The following is a 21,811-nucleotide window of genomic DNA, read 5'->3' on the forward strand; positions in this document are numbered from 1 at the left end:
CCATAACTTTTAACATTATTGTTAACAATTTACCATGTATATTAATTTGAGTCATCAGGTTCATTCACATTAACACTACCATGTATAAAATAACTGTAGCCATACAATTTACAATACAGTAATTCTATCATTATCTAATGTGACCAACTCTCAACCTCAGTATTACCCCAATAGTTCAATACTTTATCACCAGTCCATCTCTTCCACAATCTTCCCTCATTTTACTTTTTTCAAGTTACTGCCATATATCCGAATTAAAAATACCTTCCCTACCATGCACTTCATTAGATCCAATTACCACTAAAATCTCCTTTCTTAACCTTAAACTCTTCACTATGGAGATGCCACTTTCAATACTTTATTTGGCTAATGCCAGATGATTTTATTCAGCTCAGAGGGGAACCTGTACACACAGATTTAAGTGTATAAATACAGTACAGAGGTTAATAAATGTACATTGTACACATAAATACAACTCTACACTGCACTATCTGCCTGGACTTAAGTTGGAACAAGATATTCCCTAATTAAAATATCTCAACTACTGTACATACCTGGTGTATCCTGTGAAGGCATACAGCCACCACATGGGAACACCAAGAGGCATTTGCTGAACAGGTACAATTGCAGGTGGTGATCCTGCCCCGGTCAAATGTAACCGCCACATTGAACTGTCCTTTTGTACCAGATGATGATACTACTACAGTTGCACTGAGATGAAATCCTGAAATGAATATCAATACTGTTAGCAATTTTCCTAGACCACATTAAATGAAAGTTTGTGAAAATTTATAAACCTGACTATAGGACACAAGACGGTCGAAATAATTGTCATTAATAAAGCAGAAAAATATATTGAAATGTGTGGGAAGCCAATGTAAACAGACATGTGAAATAAAATAAGTAATTTATAGATAATCTCAGGGCTAGACACCTGAGTTGGCCCTGGCAATATTAACGGGTAGCTTCTCTTATGTCATGCCAATTTTTGGCCAAGAATATAAGAATACTCTACAATTCTTTATATGCTCCAAGGTTAACGATAATGTAAAAGGTGAAATAAAGGTTAATAATGAAGCTGTAAAACACCATAAACTAGTAACACTGACAAAAATGATTTAAATACAGGTACATGAAAATGCAATGTATGTAGCTAGTTATGATTTGGTTATGCAATGTAAATAAAAATTTTTGGTAATAAAATCATGTTGCATACTGTACTTCTCAATTGTGTTACGGTGAGGTAAAATATTACGTCTTGTGATGAATGGTAGTAATTTGCCAACAATGTCACTGTGTAATCTACAGTATATTTACCAAACCTACACTGAGCAAACTTTACCTTCATAAATATCAATAAATTATGTAACTGTAACTACAGTATGGGAGTGATGACTATGGGTTTTACTGTATACTTGTTTCTTTCATTGGTAAAATTATAATTATTTCCTTTCACTTTAAAACCTAACATCTCAATTGCAGAGTGTACAGTATTCCTAGGACAATTCTAAGGCACAATGTCGATTGACAAAATGTCATAATCCAAATACAGTACTGTACTGTAGTTTCGTAGCAACAGCACTTGAAAGAGGTTGCGGTAATGATAGTGAGGTTGGAGTGAAACAGCCATAGAATTTTGTGTTATTTTGTGCACACAACTCTACACTCGCAGAGGGAGGGAATTTTGAACATTAACTATAATAATATAACTGTGTCACACTGTAAAGAGTTAGCTGCATAAAATTAAAAAAAAATCAATGGCTGTTTCACTCCAACCTCACTATCATTACTGTAACCTCTTTCAAGTGCTGTTGCTACGAAACTACAGTACAGTACTGTATGTGGATTATGACATTTTGTCAATCGACATTGTATGCAATTGAGAATCCCCCTTGTTTGCTGTGCCTGTGAGAGACTGTTATCCTGAGCTTTACTACATAAAAAGGTACTGTACACAAACATTTATAAGAACACAGACAGATAAGTGTTCTTTTCCATAAAATTAGGCTTTAAAATTTAGATGGACAGGCAAAGTAAATGCTGCATAAGATTCAATAAAACATAAATAAATTTAGGATAATGTGGAACCAAAGCATTTATGGAGTTTTTGCACAAGAACTAAAGAAAGATGATAAACATAAGAGAGAGAGAGACCTACCAATCTGTAAGGGATCATGAACACTTTTGTGCTTGTAATGATTGTCTCCACGAAGAAATTCATCGGCATTTCCATTTGCCAAGCAGCTGTAAAGCCGAATATCTTCTTCATTTTCAGGGAAACTCCAAAATGCAATGAGAAGCTGTAATTGTTCTGGGACAGGTGGCATCATCTGTTCCACCACTTCAAAGGGGATATGTGCCGCCACTGTGCGTGCACACATCTCAGTGAGTGAATGTACTCCGCCATCTGTGAATAAGAATAAAACTATAAAACACCAATATCATAGAATCAAATTCAAGAGGGATGATGACAGTAAAATTTCTTTTTTATAAAGAACACCAGAGATATCCAAAACCCGAAGAAAACACTCTTCTTCTACAAAATATAGTACATTACAGGTAAAATAATGGATATATAAAAAAAGAAGAAGACAATTTTGAAATTTTTACCCAAATTATATAAACACACCAATATTTTTATGAGGCCTTAAGAAACCCTGATGGCAATAACATACTCTTACAGGGTGGTCCTGGTTGTAGAGATGTTAAAAAAACACACAAACATTACAACGAACTCTTGATACTGACCTTGAGCTCTAGTACGGCCATAAAGGAGGGAAGCAATTTTTTCAGAACGCTTCCACCCCCTCCAGTTGTTGCAGAGGGACTCGGGCTCGCTGATCCAGCTACATAGTGAGTCCTCTTCAAATCGCTCCGAGTCCTCAAAGGAGAAACGATCCCCTTCCTCCCAATCGAACATTTGTTGAGCTGTAATGGTGCAGCGTGGTGGGGCCCAGGATGAGGAGGAAGAAAAAGGTGGAGAAGACTTTGAGGAAAAGAGGCAAGAGGAATAGGATGAGGAATGGGAGGAGGTGGATGGAGTGGAAGAAGAAGATAAAGAACCACAAGAGGATGGGGAGGAAGAGGATAAGGATGAGGAGAAGGAAGAGGAGTAGGACGAGCACTTACAGTTGGTGGCCACAATGTACAAGCACCTTAGGCTAAAAATCTGTAGGTACTAATGAGACACAGTTTCCAAATTCTGACAGTCTCCTGCCACAAAGATTGTTTGTGCTGCAGCTGGCTGGGGTAACTCTTCCACACTCTAGTCATATTTTCCAACTTATGACTGAAAAATATTTAATGCTACTTATTTTCATGTACGGTACATTACTGTATATTCAATATTTCAATGCCAGTGCACTATCACTTACAACTCACACACATTTTTTTTGCCATACTTCATTGTTAAGATCATGAAGCTTCAACTGTGATTACACTTGACTGCCATTTACCTGTTGTTCTAAATAATATGAATTTTTTTTTCAGTTTATAGCCAAGTTTGTTCATAGTCTCAATCCAGGTTTTCCTGCCACAAGTGCAGCTGGTGAACCAATTCTAAATACAGTACAATAAACATTCCTTGAAAGAGGAAAAATTCATTAATATAAAAGCATTTTTAGTGTCAGACATGATATAGCTACTTTGAATAATATTATATAATACAGTACCATATACTACATTTCATTATAGGCCAAATGAAAAGACAAGACAAAAAGTTCTTCCTTCTTACTCTACACCTTGGAAAAAAAAAGTACTGCAGTCTAAAGGCATGTATGATGCAGCTGTACTATATATGAATAATGATAAATATGAATCCTCAATAGCATAGTGTAGCTACAGACCACAGTATATGTACCCTCAGGTTAAGTTCCTGTACTTACAGTACAAGTAATATACAAGTTACAGCAACTGACTTTTTAAAAATTACAGTGTACAGTAATACAGGTACATGTACTGCTGAGTAAATGAAAAATTAAGTCTAACCTCAGCATGGTCTATTTCCACACCTTCCATTTCCTCTACTTGCTGGAATAATGCCTGGGATGCTGGTTTTTCCTCTCCCAAGTAGCAGACATAAAGTGTGCAACATTGTAACAGACTAAAAAATCCCCTAAGAATAAACTCAGAACAAGGTTAAGAAATACTGAGCAGTAAACTGTATGGTGTACACTTGAAACAGCACAAAAGCTATTTTGGGTTACTGTACTCATCTGAGTGTCATGAAGCAAAAATTTTAATGGTTTCATAATTTTTCATTCATTACCGATCAACTTCATGAGCTGTATTATGATTCGAGTAAATACTATACCACAGAGGCAATTAAATATTAAATACAGTAAGCAATAACATAAAGAAATTAGAACTAAAACATGTTACGACAATAGCAACAAAAGGGACAGGTAACTCAGAACTATCCTATAATAAGTACTGTACAGTACTCACATTTCCATTTTGTACCATAAAATTACATAAGATACATTACAGTTGTGATGTGAATGCTTTAAACTTATCAAAGATTCGAGGACTTACTTTACTGGGTTACAGTCTTCCATAAAAGTATTTAATATCCAAAGGTGTTGATCACATAATTGATATTCTAACCACCTGAGCATATGCCTGCCAGTTTATTGCATCTGAAATTAACTACCCTAATACTGTATTGAGGCTGGGGCTAATCTTCAGGTAATCCATATAAAGTTCATAAGGTTACTGTCCTGCTGGAACCCATTTTCTTTTAAATTTATGGATGGATTTATATAAAAATTTAACACATTATTTAGGCTCATCCAACAGTGTTTCCTTTAAAATTTCAACATATTTGAGAGGTACTTTTTTATTTATTAATATATTGGGTATTTATTTTTTATTTCTATTAATTGAATACAGTACAGTAAAGACTTTTGATGGAAATTGTTTGTGCTTTAGGTGATATAAAGAGCATGGACTGATTATATTTCAAAACTAAAACCAAACAATTATACACATTTAATGGTGTGAAAAAGCACTAAGTTTACAAAAGCATTGAGGACAGAATAAAGCCAAAATGGGTCCCATAGGCTTGACTGCCTGTTAGGAATAATGTGGATACAGCAGACTGTATACTAAGCCTTCGGTATACAAGGAGGCAGCATGGCCGGTATGGCACTCAAATACATTCACTTCTCCAAGTTGTAAACTTAGGTAGCTACAGTACCCATTTACAGCGAGGTAAACTGGGAATGTCCAAGAATTGAACCACCATCTCCTGAAACAGGAGGCCACTGTACTCCATACTGAGGACTACGAGTACTGGACTATATTTCTCATTATATATTCCACTCCACTAACCCCTCAGTTACATAACAGTGTAGATAGCTTATGTATTCCCAAAGTAATATTTAGTTAGGTCAGCCCCACTCTTATAAGATACATACTAGTAAAGCAGACTGTTTAGGTGTCGTACAACTTAATCAATCATCACTTGAGTAAATCACATTACGTTTACTAAATCAATCATCAAAACATTGACAATAAAGTGAATCAGTCACAATAATATAGTTATTGTACTGTTATACAGCAATAGCTATACTATTTGATCTATGACATATACTGGTATGGTATTGTGCCAGTTTTTAGTGTATGATTTTTCTTGTTGAATTTCAATATAGTAGTACAGTAGTCATTAATCAATGAATATACAGCATGTACTATACAGTACTGTATATGTGTATATGTATACTGTACCAGGTAGTTACTGGTACAATACCTTCATTTCTTTACTAAATAATTATTACAATACAGTAAGGTGCACCAATCAGGCGTGTAACCAGAAGTTCCAAAATAAATTTTATAGGGATCGCCAATAGTTGCTCCTTAACTTATTTCACCTAAAGAATAACCATCTAAATGCTATCTTGGAGGATTAGGTTAGGTTAGCATTAGGATGGTTTATTTTAAGATGAAATAAGCTGACGAGGGAGGGGGTAATTTCTCAGGTGACCCTATAAAAGTACCAGTGATAACAGTTACAAGTTATTCTTATGTGGTTTATTTATCATTTTATAGTTGAACAATGATCAAAATCAGATATGATTCTTCTAGCTCACCAGTAAGACTTAACGTAATTATTTTTTATTTAGTTACTTCAATTCATTATATACATCAAAGGCTGACTTTGAAAAGTAGTACTGTACAGTAGTTGCCATGAATGCTAAAAATTAATCAATTACATACTGTAAAGTATATACTGTACAGTAACTATACTGTTTGAATGTTTGTGAAAGATATAGACATTACTTTCTCAGGGGTAGAAATTCACACATGCCCGAGGCGACCAAAATATCATAAGGGCGAGCAGATCTTAGAAATTTACTGTTTTTTAATCGCCCGGCAGGAAACTAGCATGTCAGATTTACAGTGTCTAGGAGCTATCCAGTAGTTTTGAAATTTTTTTATATTTTTGACAGTCTGCTTTACCATAAGGAAGTGCTTAGTGCCCAGTTTATAAAAAGCATTGCAGAAGCAAACGTGTGTTGTAAGCGTGAACCCGCGTACTTGGACATTGCGCCCACCTTGGTTGGGCCCTATTGCTCCCAGGGAGTCAGCGATCTCAGTGTAATTAAAACCTCCATACAGTACTGACGTGATGTCCAAAGGGAATTGTTTGATATGTGGAAGAATGTTAATCCAATACCAACCAAACAAAAAACAACGAAGAAAAGTTAGAACAGCAGCGTCAATATGAGCAATCAACAGTATATTACATTCATATTATGGTGACACTTGAAGGAAGAAACATGTTGGTAGTGGTACAGATGGGGCCAGTGTTATGACAAGTTGCAAAAATGGCTTGGTAGCTCGATTGAGAAGTGATTTAGAGCGGCCAGAGTTGGGAGGTATTCACTGCACTGCAAATAAACTTGAACTGGCTTACAAGGATGCAGTGAAGGATGTACCACTTGCCAAGAAGGTTGACCTACTGTTGCTAGGAATATACAAAATCTATGAAAATAGTTCTCTCAACAGAAGCATGTTGAAGCGGGCTCGTGAAATATGTCAGCTACCATTTTTGGTTCCAACACTTGTGGGTGGTACAAGCTGGCTCCCTCATATGCTGCAAGCTTTACAAAATTTACAAAAGAGTTACAAGGCTATTGGACTTCACATGCAGCAGGACTCATCTAGCAAAGCTAAGAACTATCCAATGCTTCTAACCAGTGCTGATATAATCAAGTACATCCACCTCCTCCTGGATATCTTGCGTTGCCTTGGGCGCCTTTCAGAGCAGTTTCAACACAGACAAACAAATATTTCTGCTATCACGAATGAAATTCAGGCCTCGGTTGACTTACTCAATAAATATTTAACAAGCCCAGGAAGATTTTGGAAGGTGACACTACGATATTCCAAGGAGAGAAGCTGGGTGATAGAAATAGTGCCTTCATGGCTGCAAGGCATGATATGCTGACATCTCTTATTACAAGTTTAAAGAAAAGATTTATTGACATGGCCAGTACAGTTCTGCAAAATTCATGAATTCTGGATTTCAAGCTGTGGCCTGCAGAATACACAGGGAATGAAGGTTTTGTAGACACCGCTGTGGGAGAGCTGGCTTAGTCTCTTGAGAAAACATAGAGGCAGAAGTGGATCCAACCAAGATGGAGGATGAATGGACTGTACTCAAATGCTATCTCTACAAAATGAGTAAGATATCACCTGTTTCAAAACTGTCCTGGTAGCAAATATATGAATCATACAGAAAAAGAGTGGTTCCCTTTTCCATTTAGTTGACCTTCTGCTGTCCATTCCAATCAGTTCTGCTGATGCTGAATGTGGCTTCAGTCAGGTCAAGTTCATCAAGACAGACTGGTGCAGTCGCCTCACCGATGACCACTTGACAGATCTCCAAGTGGTCCAGTTGCAGTCAGAATGTGTTAGCAACTTCAATCCAGAGCAAGCCATCAACATATTTTTAACAACTGGGGCCCGTCGTGTTGATGGGTACTACACAGATGGCTGCAGCACAGAGGAAGTGCTGGACGATATCGAAGAATTGGACGAGGAGCATATACAGAAACCTATTGACCAAATACAGTGAAGAAGAAAGCCCTCAGTTACTTGCAGTTACATATACAAACAGTACAGTAGTGTTTTAAGAGGATAATTTTTTTTTATAAATTTCAGCTAATGATACAAAGTAAACAAGAAAACAGATTATCTGTATTATAATAATATGTTGTACATGCCAGTGTTTGCAATTTGAATATAATTTACCTTTTGCTATTAAGTTAAATAAATAGTCAAAGTAAACAACTTTCTATGTAGGCCTACCCGGTATACTGTATGTCAACTATTGAAATTTTAATTTTTTTTTAATGTCTCGTAAAATTTTGGAAGGGCTAATAAACTTTGGGAAGGGCTAGTAACTATTCGGTTCTATTAGTCTGGCTGGCTACCTGAAAAAAAAGGGGAATTTCTACTCCTGCTTTCTTATCCATTAAATATTATATACAGTAATGCTTAAGCTTATTTTCATACCCTACAAAATGGCTTCTTTACTTTCATATTTGTAATGTCATTCCAGTGGTGAAAACAAAAGACTAATCTCACTTAAGCAGCAGCAAGTAGGTCATTGTCTCTTGTGTGTTTTGGTGTTTCAGCAATACAAGAACAAAATCTGAACAATGAATTCAGCCATAATAAACCAATGAGCACTGGAACAGCTACTGAAGGATTTGTTCCTGCTAAATACTGTATAGACATTATTCAATGATTTTTTTATTATCAAAGTGTGCATAACCATGTGCCAACCATGCCTTACTTTTCACTTAGGTAAACTTTGTAAATTTTTCTTTCTACTGATAGCTACTGGTCTTACACTGTATGCACTGAAGGAAATAATTTGGTGAAAATTTCAAAAGAACACAAACCATTACTAACAGCATTAAGTAAAGTAAAAAACAATAAAAATAAAATAAAAATTAAAAATAGAATGTTACTAATATCAGACACAGTTCAGCAAAAGTTTGTCTATTTTTGCTGCACCCATGTAGTGGTCAGGGCAGTGATATAATTACTACAGTGGCTGAGTTGTAACCAGTCCAATATATAGGTACCTTCAGCTAAAAAAACGGAAAACATTCCATAACATATAAGAAATTCAGTATACAGGTATTACAGTACAGTATTGCATTTGTTGCCACCAGCCAAGCCTCAAGAATTTTATTTGTGCAATAAATAGTTCAGACAAAAACACTTTTATTTTCTTCTATGACATTTCCCTCATAAACGACCTATAATATGCTGGGGGGTCCTGGGGGGCAGAGCCCCCAGATAGGAAGTTAGGTTGTTTGTGAAGGAAACGTCATAGAAGATAAATGTGTTAGGATTGTCTAAACTATTGATAGCAAAGATAAGATTACCGCAATTTGGTTGGTGGTAATAAATGAAATTTTATCAGAAAATCCATTTTAGGGTACAGTAGTAAATTCTAAGGTTTAGTTATTTTCTTATTTAACCTCACATTTCCATTTCTTCTCACCGCACACAAGGTTGTTTTTTTAAGATTGTGATGTAGATATCATTAACTCATTGTCTGCTTATGAATGAAAACACTAAAATCAATAATTCTTGATAATGCCATGCTAAAATTCACAATATTAAGGGCTTAACCCATTCACTTCAAATTTACCAATTGTGCTTAATACAGTGAGCAGGTTCCATGAAGAAGTGTTGCCCCAAAACCTGGGATACATCCAGTTCTTCATAACAAACTAACACCTTTCTTCATCTTCAATTCTTAAAACATATTAAATTAAAATAGCATATGCCACTTTTTCATCACAAATTAGTTTTCCTCTTGATATAATCACATTATAAGGAAATAAATCTGAACCTTTTTACCATTCCCATGACGTGAATATTTAAGAGTTTCAGTTCACCTTAGACTCAAATACTCAGCTTCCAGGCCTTAATATACATACCGCTCTCGTGTGTGTTCAAAATATATTCATAATTAAATATTATCATCTACAATTGGGCTACTTGTCGCCTAAAGGTACCGTAGAGAACCCAGGTAGGTTAAACAACACGACAGGGAAGGGGAATGTGCCAGCTACAGGGTCACAGTCCTCGGTCACCAGACAGCTGATCCTCGAGACAAAAGACCTACTCTCAGGCCTCTTTAAGCGATTTTCACAACTAAAAATCATTCTTTTGTATCACTGCTGTTGCCAATAACGGTAAAAAGAACACACACTAATCACTTAGACACTATGGTTCATTCCAAATCAAAAACAAAGAAGGAGAAATCACCAAACGCTTTTGTTTTGTCCCTTTCTTCTCTCGATAACAAACAAATCTTCTCGTTCCAGTATTATTTTGTCCCCTATCGATAGTCAACTCGCGAACTGAGGAATATTACTCAGTTTAATGAATAAATGGAAGAAGGAATAACCAATAGTAATTTTTAATGGTGGTTTTATTCAGGAGATTTATTGACAATGTTGATAATGAAATATGTAATAACAAAGGTCGCTAATCCTTAAATTTTACCTCCTAACAGGTGCCGTTACAGAAAAGTTGCATATTATGCAGAATTTAAATTGAAATTTTCATTTAATTTTAAGCGAATAAATAAACATTTAATTCTGTATTTCGAAAAAAATAAATTGAATCATCAGAAATGACAACTTACAAATAAATTGTCGCTAAAATGATTTTACAATATTGTTTGATCTCTGGTTGAGTTACCGCTCGTCTAAACAGTTCCAGCGTTCTTTCCTTCCCCGAGTCCTTCAGTGGTTGTGGTTCAGTGTGAGTATCGTAGAAATTCATCGGTAAATATTAGAGTGATCGTTTGTCATTTTTCTCATCTGTTGCCGGAGTTGAATTGCTTTATTATCAAACTTAAGTATGACATTTAATAATTCTCCTAATAGCAGTTGATGAACACAAGAAATATTTTCGATGAGCAGGTTCTCGTGTGAAATGTGGTGACGTGAGTGAACACAAGACAGCCTTGTGAGTATTACCCGCGGGTTATACTGTTGTTGCTCACAGTCATATTAACAACAAGGCTCCAGTGACTTTCTTGACCAGTCTTCGGTTATATCGACTTGTTTGGCTTGTACATATGTTAAGTTTATCTACATGCTGAACCTAAGTGAATGCGTATAACGGCAGTCTCATTAAATTTTTGTTAACGGTGTTCTTGAGTCTTGTGTTCCAGTTAATGATTTGTTTCTCGTATTTTAAGTAAATGCTTTAATACATAGGCCTGTAACAAGTGTGATGAGCTAAGCATAATAACAGGAAATGGTTAGTAGTTCTTCTCCGTAGCCTCATTGCTCCAGTGCATTAACATAAGAACATACGAAGAACATAAGAAAATAAGGAGTCTGCAATAGGCCAGTTGGCCTGTGCATGGCAGCTCCTGTCGAGAGTTACTACCACTCAAACATCCATGAATCTATCTAGCCTCCTTTTAAACTTTCCAGCTTTCCAGCACTTACTACAAAATTGCTAAGCTTGTTCCACTCGTCCACCACCCTATTTGTGAACCAGTTCCTCCCTATCTCCCTCCTAAACCTAAACTTGTCCAACTTAAATCCGTTGCTACGAGTCCTATCCTGCTCGGATATTATAAGAACTTTATCTATATCTCCTTTATTGATTCCTTTCACCCACTGAAATATCTCCCCGCGCTCTTCGTCTTTCTAGGGAATGCAAGTTTAGTTTATTTAACCTATCTTGATATGGAAGGTTTTTAAGTCCCGGAATCATTTTTGTCATTCTTCGCTGCACCGACTCTAGTGAATTGATATCCTTTCTATAATAAGGGCACCAGAACTGAACCGCATAGTCGAGGTGCGGCCTGACTAGCGCAAGATATAGTTGCAATAAGACCTCTGCACTCTTATTACTTACACTTCTAGATATAAAACCTAATACTCTGTTTGCCTTATTTTGAACTTTAATGCACTGTTTTCGAGGCCATAGGTCTGGGCTTACAAGTACCCCTAAGTCTCTTTCACAAGTCGACTTCTCTAGGGTGATGTTAAGGCTGTATACATTGACGCTGCACTTGCTGGTGTTGAATTTCATTTGCCATTTTTCTGACCATTACTGCAGTTTATTTAAATCCTCCTGTAGTGCATTTGCATCCTGCCCTGAATTAATCTGCCGCCCTATTTTGGTGTCATCCGCAAACTTGCTCATGTCACTGCTGATCCCAGTATCTAGATCGTTTATGTAGATTATGAACAAGAGTGGGCCCAGTACTGACCCCTGGGGAACCCCACTGGTTACACAACCCCACTCAGATTTAACACCATCTACGCTGACCCACTGTGTTCTATCGGTGAGCCATGATTTTACCCAATTCAAAACTTTCCCCTCGATACCATGAGCCTTAACTTTTCTCAGAAGCCTCTGATGCGGCACTCTGTCAAACGCTTTGCTAAGTCTAAGTAAATAACATTGTAATTTTCGTCATTATCTACTACCTCGAAGACCCCTCCCCCCTTCGTACCTTCCCTGTCCTTGTGAAATAGGTTGTACCCTTCTATGTGGTACTCTGATAAAAGTTTTTGCTCGCCAGATTCATCCAAGTTTCGGTGATTGCTATTTTATTCAGCTGAGGGATACACTCACTACAGTATTTAGTTTTAGCTCCTCAAGGTAAGGCTGGAGCAGCAAATGGGCTGCGGGCCACATGCAAGAGTGTGTTGGGCTGCATGACACCCCTGGGGTAGGGCTTTGAAGTAGAGTGAAAATGTGGGGGTAAGAACACAATGAAAGCAGGATGCCGGCACTGACAAGCATCATGAATGTGACCATGCTATCAAGCGTGGTCACACAGTTGAAGCCTGTCGGCATTGGTTGCCCGAGCTGATAAGTTTACCGGAATGAACAAAACATTTTCTCACTTGCCTGCGTGGGTGGATATGGTGTTGTGGCGGTGTTAGTTGTGCGAGGTGTTTTATTGATAATTTTGTCATGGTGGAAGTAGAGGTTTTGATAGGCTGTGTAGTCAAAAGTTACCCAAGTCATTCTCATTGAAAAAACCTCGAGTCCCTTTTTAGCTCACTAAAAAAATGGTGATATTCACCGCAATTTTTTCTACTGTATTCCAGTTCTTTTCCTCTTGATTTTTGCATAAGCACTATCGAGCAAATGAAAAACTTCGTCAGACGACGTGCTAGACATCTTTACTATACGACAGCTGGATTATAACTCGCAGATAAACCTGATTCTCTGCTGGTGCTGGAAATCTTACCAGCAAGTGGGTAACCTGTGGCTAACCTGCTTTCTTTGTGTTCTTACCCTAATAGAACCTGACTTAACCAGCCAAAGAAACCTACCTAACTTCCAAGCCCCCTGGACTCCCGCCATATTAAGCGAAGTACAATACTTATTTTGATATCTGGTACCAATGAAAGCAACTTTCTTGAAGCAGCATGGTGTAATTTTACGTTTTTGTGGATGTGAAAGTACGCATGAACCAAGCAGTTCTGCTGTAAACAAAGCAGATGACACGCCGAGAGTGGCAGATTGCGCTTTGTAATGTTTATCGTAAGTAATTAATTTCTTCGCATGCAAGGTACTTAGACATATTTTTAATGTCGTGATCAGTTTTCACTATTTTACCCCGCAATTTCCCTCATCCTTCATACCCTGCACACTACAGGCGATTTATGAGCGTAGATAGAAAAAAAATTACTTAAAATTAAAATAAAAAGTTGGCGTATTGTTATTACATGCTGTCATCCAAAGAACGTCTGTGGAAAAATTTACGATGTCGAACAACTACTTCTGGTGACAGCCGTCTGCTCCAGTATCACCAATGATAATTTCAGACAAAAACAAAACTATATACCAGTAATTCTGTGACACTTTCAGTGCATTTTACCCATAACTGAGCTATTGTGGGTTGAAAATCAGAAAACTAAGAAAATTCTAAGTGCTGGTAAGAAATTGCAGGGTTATTTATTTACTTTTGTAATTGCTGGTATAATTCCAGACGAAAATGAGACAAATTTCTACTGACATTTCTCGCATTTTACCCATAACTGATATACTGTACAGCAAGTTGAAAATCAACACTACTGGAAAAGATATTGCATTTGTTGGCACCAACTGAATTTCAAGAATTTTGTCTGCAATAAATAGCTTAGTTAATTCTAAGACATTTTTCTTCTACGGTGTTCCCACACAAACCACTTAGAACCGCAATAGAAAGAAAACTTTATATAATTAAAACATATTAATCATATTACATCATTGTTTGATTGTTTGTACTTGTAATCTTGTTAAATGATCTAGTGCAGTATATAATGGATATGAAAAGTATATTTTATAGAAATGGCTTTTTATTACAGGTGTATTACAATACAGTATTATATATATATATATATATAACCACTGAGGATAATAGTATGGATGAATCTCATTGCCTTGTTTATCGCAGTGGCTGAGAAATTACGCTTGTCAAGTCTCGCTTGACATAAGATTACATTAAGTTTCTCGACAATCTTTCACTTCTCAGTCATCGCAAGAGACAGAGGTGAGGTTTGTGCAAATGAAAAATAGTGTTTTAAAATAGTGGCTGTTAATAAGTCATTATTAATTGTGGCATGAACCAACTAAACCTAAACTGATTACTTTTAAATTAGGTTGGTTAGGTAGGGTTTGGTTGTGCACTTAAAAATGACACACTAGTTGTGTCAGAAATCAGGTAGATGAATGAAATAGATGTTTGAAATTTTTTTGTAAATTATCTTAGTTATGTCACCTTTATTTAACCCTGACTTCTCTTCATACACCTTGATCATATTGTCCCTTGCTGTACAGTATCTGAAAAACGTTGTCTGCCAGAATGGGTCCAATTTTTTACGAATTGCTACATGCTACTCGTAGTGTTCTGTGAGGGTTGGTATGACTGGCTCTTGACATACTGTACTGGTCCAATTACATTTGGTGACCAAATATCATATTAATTATGCCAAAAAAATACACATAACATAACTTATGTTAAATTATATAATGTACCAAAGTAAATGCATGTCACAATATCTGTCATCCATGGTCTCATAAATAATTTTTCACAGAGTGTAGACAGATGCTTTTTTGAGATATTATACATTTCTCAAGATAATGCATCTCACTTTTCTTAATCTATGACAATACTCAAGGTTCTTAATTTCCATAATTATCTTTATCATCATCTATTGTTTAATTGCTGTATAGTTTGTCTGGGATTTTTATGTGCTGATTCGGTCCATTTCCAGATTTATAATCTTTAGGTCACATTTCTCTAGTACAATAAGGTCTTTCTTAAAAAGCATCTGCAATTTCGTATGTGTATAGTGTACCTCTTGAAGGTAAAATAATTTACATAGCTGTTTTTACTTTTATCAGATTTTTTGGTAGTCTTTTGACTGCTTTGATAGAAAGAAATATTAGTTCTCAATTTCTGGAAACCTGTTTATGTTGAACTAATTTGTAACTTTATAACTACCCCCTGTACTTAGTACACTGATATTTTCTAATTCATCAAATTGTTTTGCAGATAAACCATGGCACCCCGTAAGGGAAAAGTTCAAAAAGAGGAGGTGCAGGTCCAACTTGGCCCACAAGTACTTGATGGTGAGAAAGTGTTTGCTGTTTGCCACATCTATGCCAGCTACAATGACACATTCGTACATGTGACAGATCTGTCTGGACGTGAGACCATTGTCCGTATCACTGGAGGGCAGAAAGTAAAGGCAGATCGTGATGAGTCATCTCCATATGCTGCTATGTTGGCAGCTCAGGTATTTATCAAGAGTTTTCCCAGTTTTCCCAATATTGAAGCAGTAGTAGTACTGTAGTAGTCTTAGAGTAATCCCTCACCAACCTGAGGCTAATGTTATTAAATTATCCTGTAGTTGGCAAGGGTTGTGTGTGTAATGGGAAATAAAGGGTTAAGAGAAGTGACCCCTGAAAGACATACAGTCGAAGATTGTTAATTGGAAAAGTTAAAAAAATTATAACATCTAATCAACAAAACAAAATTGATATGGCAAAAATAAAAGTCGCTCACTTCTCCCAAGTGCCACTTTGATTCTGGAAGACTCTAACACATCCTGCAGCACTACCAACATTTAGCAACATTGATCTCATGCAATTGCATCTAATACAGCCCTTGCAGTGCTCTCCTGTACAGTATTTTGAAAATTGTGTAGGAGAGGATGATAAAGGAAATTGCCATATACAGTAATGTACTGGTGTATAAGTCCCATCTTTCACCTTAAAATTTTCTGCGCAGAACTCAGATTTGGGCCAATACTGTACAGTACTGGCCTAAGACATCTACAGTACACCCAGAAATTCGTAATGGTAACACTTTTACTCCGTATTACCATCTTTTCAAAAGACAGCTCAGGTCCCAACTTTCGAATAAACAGTCTTTTGCAATACCTCATTTAGATTTATTTAATTATTTTTCCCTAATTATTGTTGCTTAAAAGTTGGGCTGCTGTAGGGACATTGCAGATTCAATGAGTGAGTGGGTGTGGGAGAGCTGTTTGAATGTAGGTGCAGTTTGATGGTGGGGGCAAGGGTAGGCATGGGCCACCCCTTTCAGCCAACAGGGGAATCCTGCAGTGTTTGCAAGTGGAGACCATGGGATGAGGTTAGTGCTGCATCGGGTACAGACAATTCTTCCTCGGGGTTTCTTCTCACTTGGGATCTCCTTGGTTGTTGGCTTGGGCTGAGGGAGAGTAGTCGTTCCCTTGTCTGGCCTCCACCATCTGCTGTGCTTTGGAGTCCAGACTTCCTGGAGCACTCTTAGTTCACCCAACTGTAAATGGGTATTTAACTATACAAGTTGGGTAAGTGAAGGTATCCGAATCCAGAGCCTCCTTATTATTTATATTTCGGGGAATATAGGAATTATGTCTGTATGCCTATACAGTACAGGGAACATAATGGATTTGCACTTTTCAGTAAATTTTAGTCTTCCCATGTTTGTAAGTAGGATTTTGCAAAAGTATACAGTATAGAGCATTGAAATTGTGTAGCTTTCTTTGTGTATAATTACTTATTGATTTAGATATCAAGTTGTTGATTTTTTTTCTTATTTGGTCATTGATGAGGATCTTATGCTTTTTGTATACACAAGTTCAGTAATTCCTTTGTTACAACCATGAATTGGGGTGGGTTTTTTTTCTGTGTTTTCATTAGCATATGTACTATTGCCCCACTAAAATTTTTGATGGTTGATCGTATCACTCAGTTGTGTCCCTTGGAGTTAGAAAAAAATTGGGTATTGCATTGTTGATGGGGAGGGGGTTGCTACTGTCAATCTGACTGTTCTTTGCATTCATAGCTGTCAAATGCCATTTATCTCAACTTACTGGGATGTGAAACATTAAGAAATTGAATCTCATGGAACCGTATTATTTACAGGATGTTGCAGAAAAATGTAAGACCTTAGGCATCAATTGCTTGCACATCAAGATTCGTGCCACAGGTGGTAACAAAACAAAGACTCCAGGACCTGGTGGCCAGTCTGCACTGCGAGCTCTGGCCCGTGCTGGCATGAAGATTGGACGTATTGAAGTAAGTTTGTTGTCATTGATAGAAAATTTTGTAATGGTGGGAAGAAAGAGTTTGTCAATAATCATACAACAGTTTTAATGCATGTACAGTGACCCCTCGTTTAACGAACGCCTTGGTTAACGAAATTTCGGTTAACGAACTGCCTTCCATAAGGATCTTCAATTCGGTTAACGAACAAAAATTCGGTTAACGAATTTCTTACGAACCGACCTCAACATGTTTTCGCTTGCACTGACCGGGCAACCAGCTTTAGTATCAGTCCGCCAATACATTAATCGGTTCTAGGGCTTAAATTCCTCACTATTTTAGTAAATATCAAGAAGTTTATACTATTCAATAATTTTAAAAGTTTAATATTCAATTTTTTAGTCATTTTAACAATTATTGAACATAATTGAAGGTAAAGTGACTAGTTTAATGCGCGGCATCCAACCTCTTAATACAGCAAACGGGTTAGTCTCTCTCTGTTTTCACTGGAGGTAACATCTTGCTTGAGACCCTCTTCAACTAAATGCTTTTTTTTCTGTTTCCAAGCAAATTATTGGTCATTTTGAAATATATTTTACATATTGACAATATATAATGCAGTGCAGTGTTGATTTAAAGAAAATAATCTTGAATTACACCAAGAGAGCTAAAATTTTATGGGTGAAATGGCACCATGGCGTGACTTCTCTTCCACCCCAATGCCTTCTCTTCTTCCTTCTCCTCCACCCCCATTCTAAATCCCATCATCATCATCATCCAGGGGCCTTCTACATACACACCTCAAAGTAAGTGAACTTTTCCACCATTTTTGTTGAATTTAGGAAATTTTCGATGAGCTGGAACCAATTACCCAAAAACCCATTGAAACAATGGTTTCGGTTAACGAACGACCTTCTGGAACGGATTGAGTTCGTTAACCGAGGGGTCACTGTATAGTAAAAAAAAATCGGCATCTAATAAATTGAATTTGCGATAAGTCAGTACGGACATTATATAACAGTTACATTTTGGATATAGTTCTGAATAGTCACTAGGAGCTGAGTCATGAGCAAGATTTCAACAAGCTGGCCCACACTGAGCTTCAGTTGGCAAATATATATACACACACACACATACAGTGGTCCCTCGGTTAACGAGCACAATTCGTTCCAGAAGGTTGCTCGTTAACCGAAACCATTGTTTCAATGGGTTTTTGGGCAATTGGTTCCAGCTCACCGAAAATTACATAAAAGTAAAAATAAATGCAGTAAAGTACACTTACTTTGAGGTGTGCATGTAGAAGGCTCCTGGTTGATGATGATGATGGGAATTAGAATGGAGGTGGAGGAGAAGGCAGTGGGGGTGGAAGAAAAGTCACCCCATGCTGCCATTTCACCCATAAAATTTTAGTTCACTTGGCATAATTCAAGATTATTTTCTTTAAATCAAAACTGCACTGCATATTATCAATATGTAAAATATATTTCAAAATGACCAATAATTTGACTGGCAACAGAATAAAAGCATTTATGTTGAAGTCTCAAACGAGATCTTCCTTCCTCTGAACTGGTAAACAAACCGACTCCAAGCTTGGTGTGTTGAGTGGCTGTTTGGCACGCAAAAAAATAGTTTTCTGTTCTTCAATTATGTTCAATAATTGTTAAAATGACTAAAAAATTTAATGTAAAAATTTTAAAATTATTGAATTGTACAACCTTCTTGATATTTACTAAAATGGTAAGGAATTTAAGCCCTAAAACCGATTACTGTATTGGTGGACTAATACTACAGCTGGTGGGCAGCCAGATACAGGCAAAAACATGTTGGGAAACGAGGGTTTGCTCGTTAACCGAAGTGAAGGATTTTATGGAAGGTAATTCGTTAACCGAGGGATCACTGTATTTCTATATATATATATATATATATATATATATATATATATATATATATATATATATATATATATATATATATATATATATATATATATATATATATATATATATATATATATATATATATACACTAATTGCCTTCAGCACCATATGTGCTGAGGTCCTTGGTACAGGTGTTAACCTGTAATGCTTTTTCCACAACTTATTGTTTCATTACATGTAACTATAAACGAGGCGGTTGGGCTGGCAAGTTGGAGACAGTTACAGCCCATCGCCTCCACGCATGTTCACTTCCCACACATACACAGCCGTGCATTTTATTTTTGTAATGTTTGCTATTTTTTAAATATTATATTTTTTTCTTTCAGGATGTCACTCCAGTGCCCTCTGACAGCACCCGTAGGAAGGGAGGTCGTCGTGGCAGGCGTCTGTAATTTGAGGGCTGTAATAAATTTCATCGTTTATAATTATTTTCTTAACCTACCTAATTAGTACATACTAACTAACTTAATGCTAAAATATTTTCTCATATGCAATTAGACTTAACCACATGTAAATACTTTCAAGATGTCTAATTAAGTTCTCTTCAGATGGTAAAGTTGTTTGGATGTTATTTTGATATGGTGAACCTGTAATTATTTTATGTGAATGTATGGTTCTCCTTTACACAGTAGATATGCAAAACCAAAGTACCTGTACACCCTGACCCTGCAAATCGTGCATTTTTATGACTGTTACCCAATTACCGTGTATATTGCTAGTCCGTGTTCATTTAAGAAAAATAAATTACAGTATTTAGTACCGTATATTATGGCAGATTGGGCGACCTTCGGATGAGATGAGGCCCAAATTTCAGTCTAAATTTCATGGGTTTTAAGCTCATATCTGGTATATGACAATTCCCCAAACTACCTGTGGTAAACTTAAGGTCAATAACCACTAATACGGTGATATGTTTCATGCATTAAATACTTTGAATGTTTAATGTATTACCAGTAAATCATTTGAATTATGTTATCGGAGAGGCATGTAATAAGATACTAAATGCCATGTCTATCTTCGGTTGTGGTATGTTAGGTCGATGACCATATTGTTTACATACCTACATGTCGTGATGCATCGTTTGAAGCTAGTGGAATTGATGGATTTTAAATGTATAAGATTTATTTATTTTATTATTTTTACAATGCTTTCATTGGTTTAATATCATATCAGTTTATGGATTTTAGTGCCAAAAATTGTAAACACTCCAATAGCTGTTTCAAGATTGACAACCACATCTACCTTTGCAGGACCCAAATTATTATTCATCACTCCTTGAGTGATGAATATTATTTCTGGTGCCCTAGTTATTCTGTGGTGCAATGTATAGCACCTTATAGCCAAAATATTGGGTGATACAGCACCCTCCTTTCCCACATCCATATACTGGGTGGAGTGAGAGGGGGAGGATGGTGCGGCACGAGAGAACTGACTAACCATGGGAGATGCACATCTGCCAATGGTTAGTAAAAATATTTTTAACAACTTCACGGACAGCTGAATAAAGAGCACTAATAATTTTTTGTGAACAAGTGAATTTGTAAATACTGTACATGTATGGAGTTCACAAATACAGTGGGATAAGTGTAATTGTAAGTATGAAATAACAAAGATTTTTGTTGCACTATTAGATTTAGCTTTTTTTCTGAATTTTCATAAATTTTTAATGCCTATTCTGCTAATTTGTGACTTGAGGAAATTCTGCTACAGTAGGATACCAATTAGCACGAATTTGTGAGGTGAGGGTGTAAGTACAAATGTAATATCAATCAATCAATCAATCAGAGTACCCTTTTTATATATGTGGGTTGGAGACCACAGTCCTCCACTAAACATTCTCGGGCTGTTTTTATCAATCCTCTAAGGTTTTGTATCTTGGGGGTCCCATGTTTTTAATTCTGCTTCCTTCTGATATTAGCAGTTAACAGTCTAGTGTGGAAATGCTTTATTACCTCTGCTTCCTTTTTACTATATACAGTATATTGGGTGTATTAGGCACTAATGATCAGTAAATTTCTGGAATTGTATTTTTATGGCTGCCTTGTCATGGCAGTGATGATACAGGTACCATGTATTTTCACAACATGGGATGAATCCAGAAAAGAATGTTTTATTTCCAAGAAAGAAAGATGGTAATTTTTTCTTTTTAATTTTGATGAAAATTCTGTACTGTAGCTGATGTTTTTTCCTACAATATCATAAAAATGTTGCTTTACCTGTTTTTTTTTTTATAAAGTGATCTTATATGCTAGATTTTCTAGACAATTTGGGTAAATTTTTTACATAAGAAGGAAGAAACTGCAGCGAGCCTATTGGCCCAT

At 36.4% G+C, this 21,811-nt stretch overlaps 2 protein-coding genes across 9 annotated transcripts in view; one reads left to right on the forward strand and one right to left on the reverse strand.

The window, feature by feature from the left end:
- Positions 1 to 10,335, reverse strand: part of LOC121877367 (zinc finger SWIM domain-containing protein 8 homolog) — a 59,971-nt gene extending 49,636 nt beyond the window's left edge. For 5 of the 6 annotated variants that reach the window (XM_042383099.1, XM_042383098.1, XM_042383096.1 and 2 more), the window contains exons 1-4: positions 10,297 to 10,335; positions 2,749 to 3,582; positions 2,159 to 2,407; positions 555 to 724 (exon numbers count right to left, since the gene is read on the reverse strand). In XM_042383099.1, coding sequence (XP_042239033.1) covers positions 555 to 724; positions 2,159 to 2,407; positions 2,749 to 2,920 — 591 coding nt within the window. In that variant the 5' untranslated portion in view covers positions 2,921 to 3,582; positions 10,297 to 10,335. The remainder of the gene's footprint in view (positions 1 to 554; positions 725 to 2,158; positions 2,408 to 2,748; positions 3,583 to 10,296) is intronic. The other variant, XM_042383095.1, reaches the window with a different exon arrangement.
- A 359-nt stretch (positions 10,336 to 10,694) lies between these two features.
- LOC121877369 (40S ribosomal protein S14) lies at positions 10,695 to 19,912 on the forward strand. Of its 3 annotated transcripts, none has more exons than XM_042383100.1 (4): positions 10,695 to 10,797; positions 15,554 to 15,797; positions 17,434 to 17,586; positions 19,817 to 19,912. In XM_042383100.1, exons 2-4 carry the CDS (start codon positions 15,561 to 15,563, stop codon positions 19,880 to 19,882), a joined length of 456 nt encoding a protein of 151 aa, XP_042239034.1. In that variant the 5' UTR covers positions 10,695 to 10,797; positions 15,554 to 15,560; the 3' UTR covers positions 19,883 to 19,912. The 3 variants fall into 3 exon arrangements, with proteins under 3 accessions (XP_042239034.1, XP_042239035.1, XP_042239037.1); XM_042383101.1 differs by having other exon boundaries at positions 10,771 to 10,820; XM_042383103.1 differs by lacking the exon at positions 10,695 to 10,797 and adding an exon at positions 10,958 to 11,004.
- The last annotated feature ends 1,899 nt before the right edge of the window (positions 19,913 to 21,811 follow it).

Source organism: Homarus americanus, unplaced genomic scaffold (assembly GCF_018991925.1).
Source record: "Homarus americanus isolate GMGI-L3 unplaced genomic scaffold, GMGI_Hamer_2.0 scaffold367, whole genome shotgun sequence".
NCBI classification, from domain to species: Eukaryota; Metazoa; Arthropoda; class Malacostraca; order Decapoda; family Nephropidae; genus Homarus; species Homarus americanus.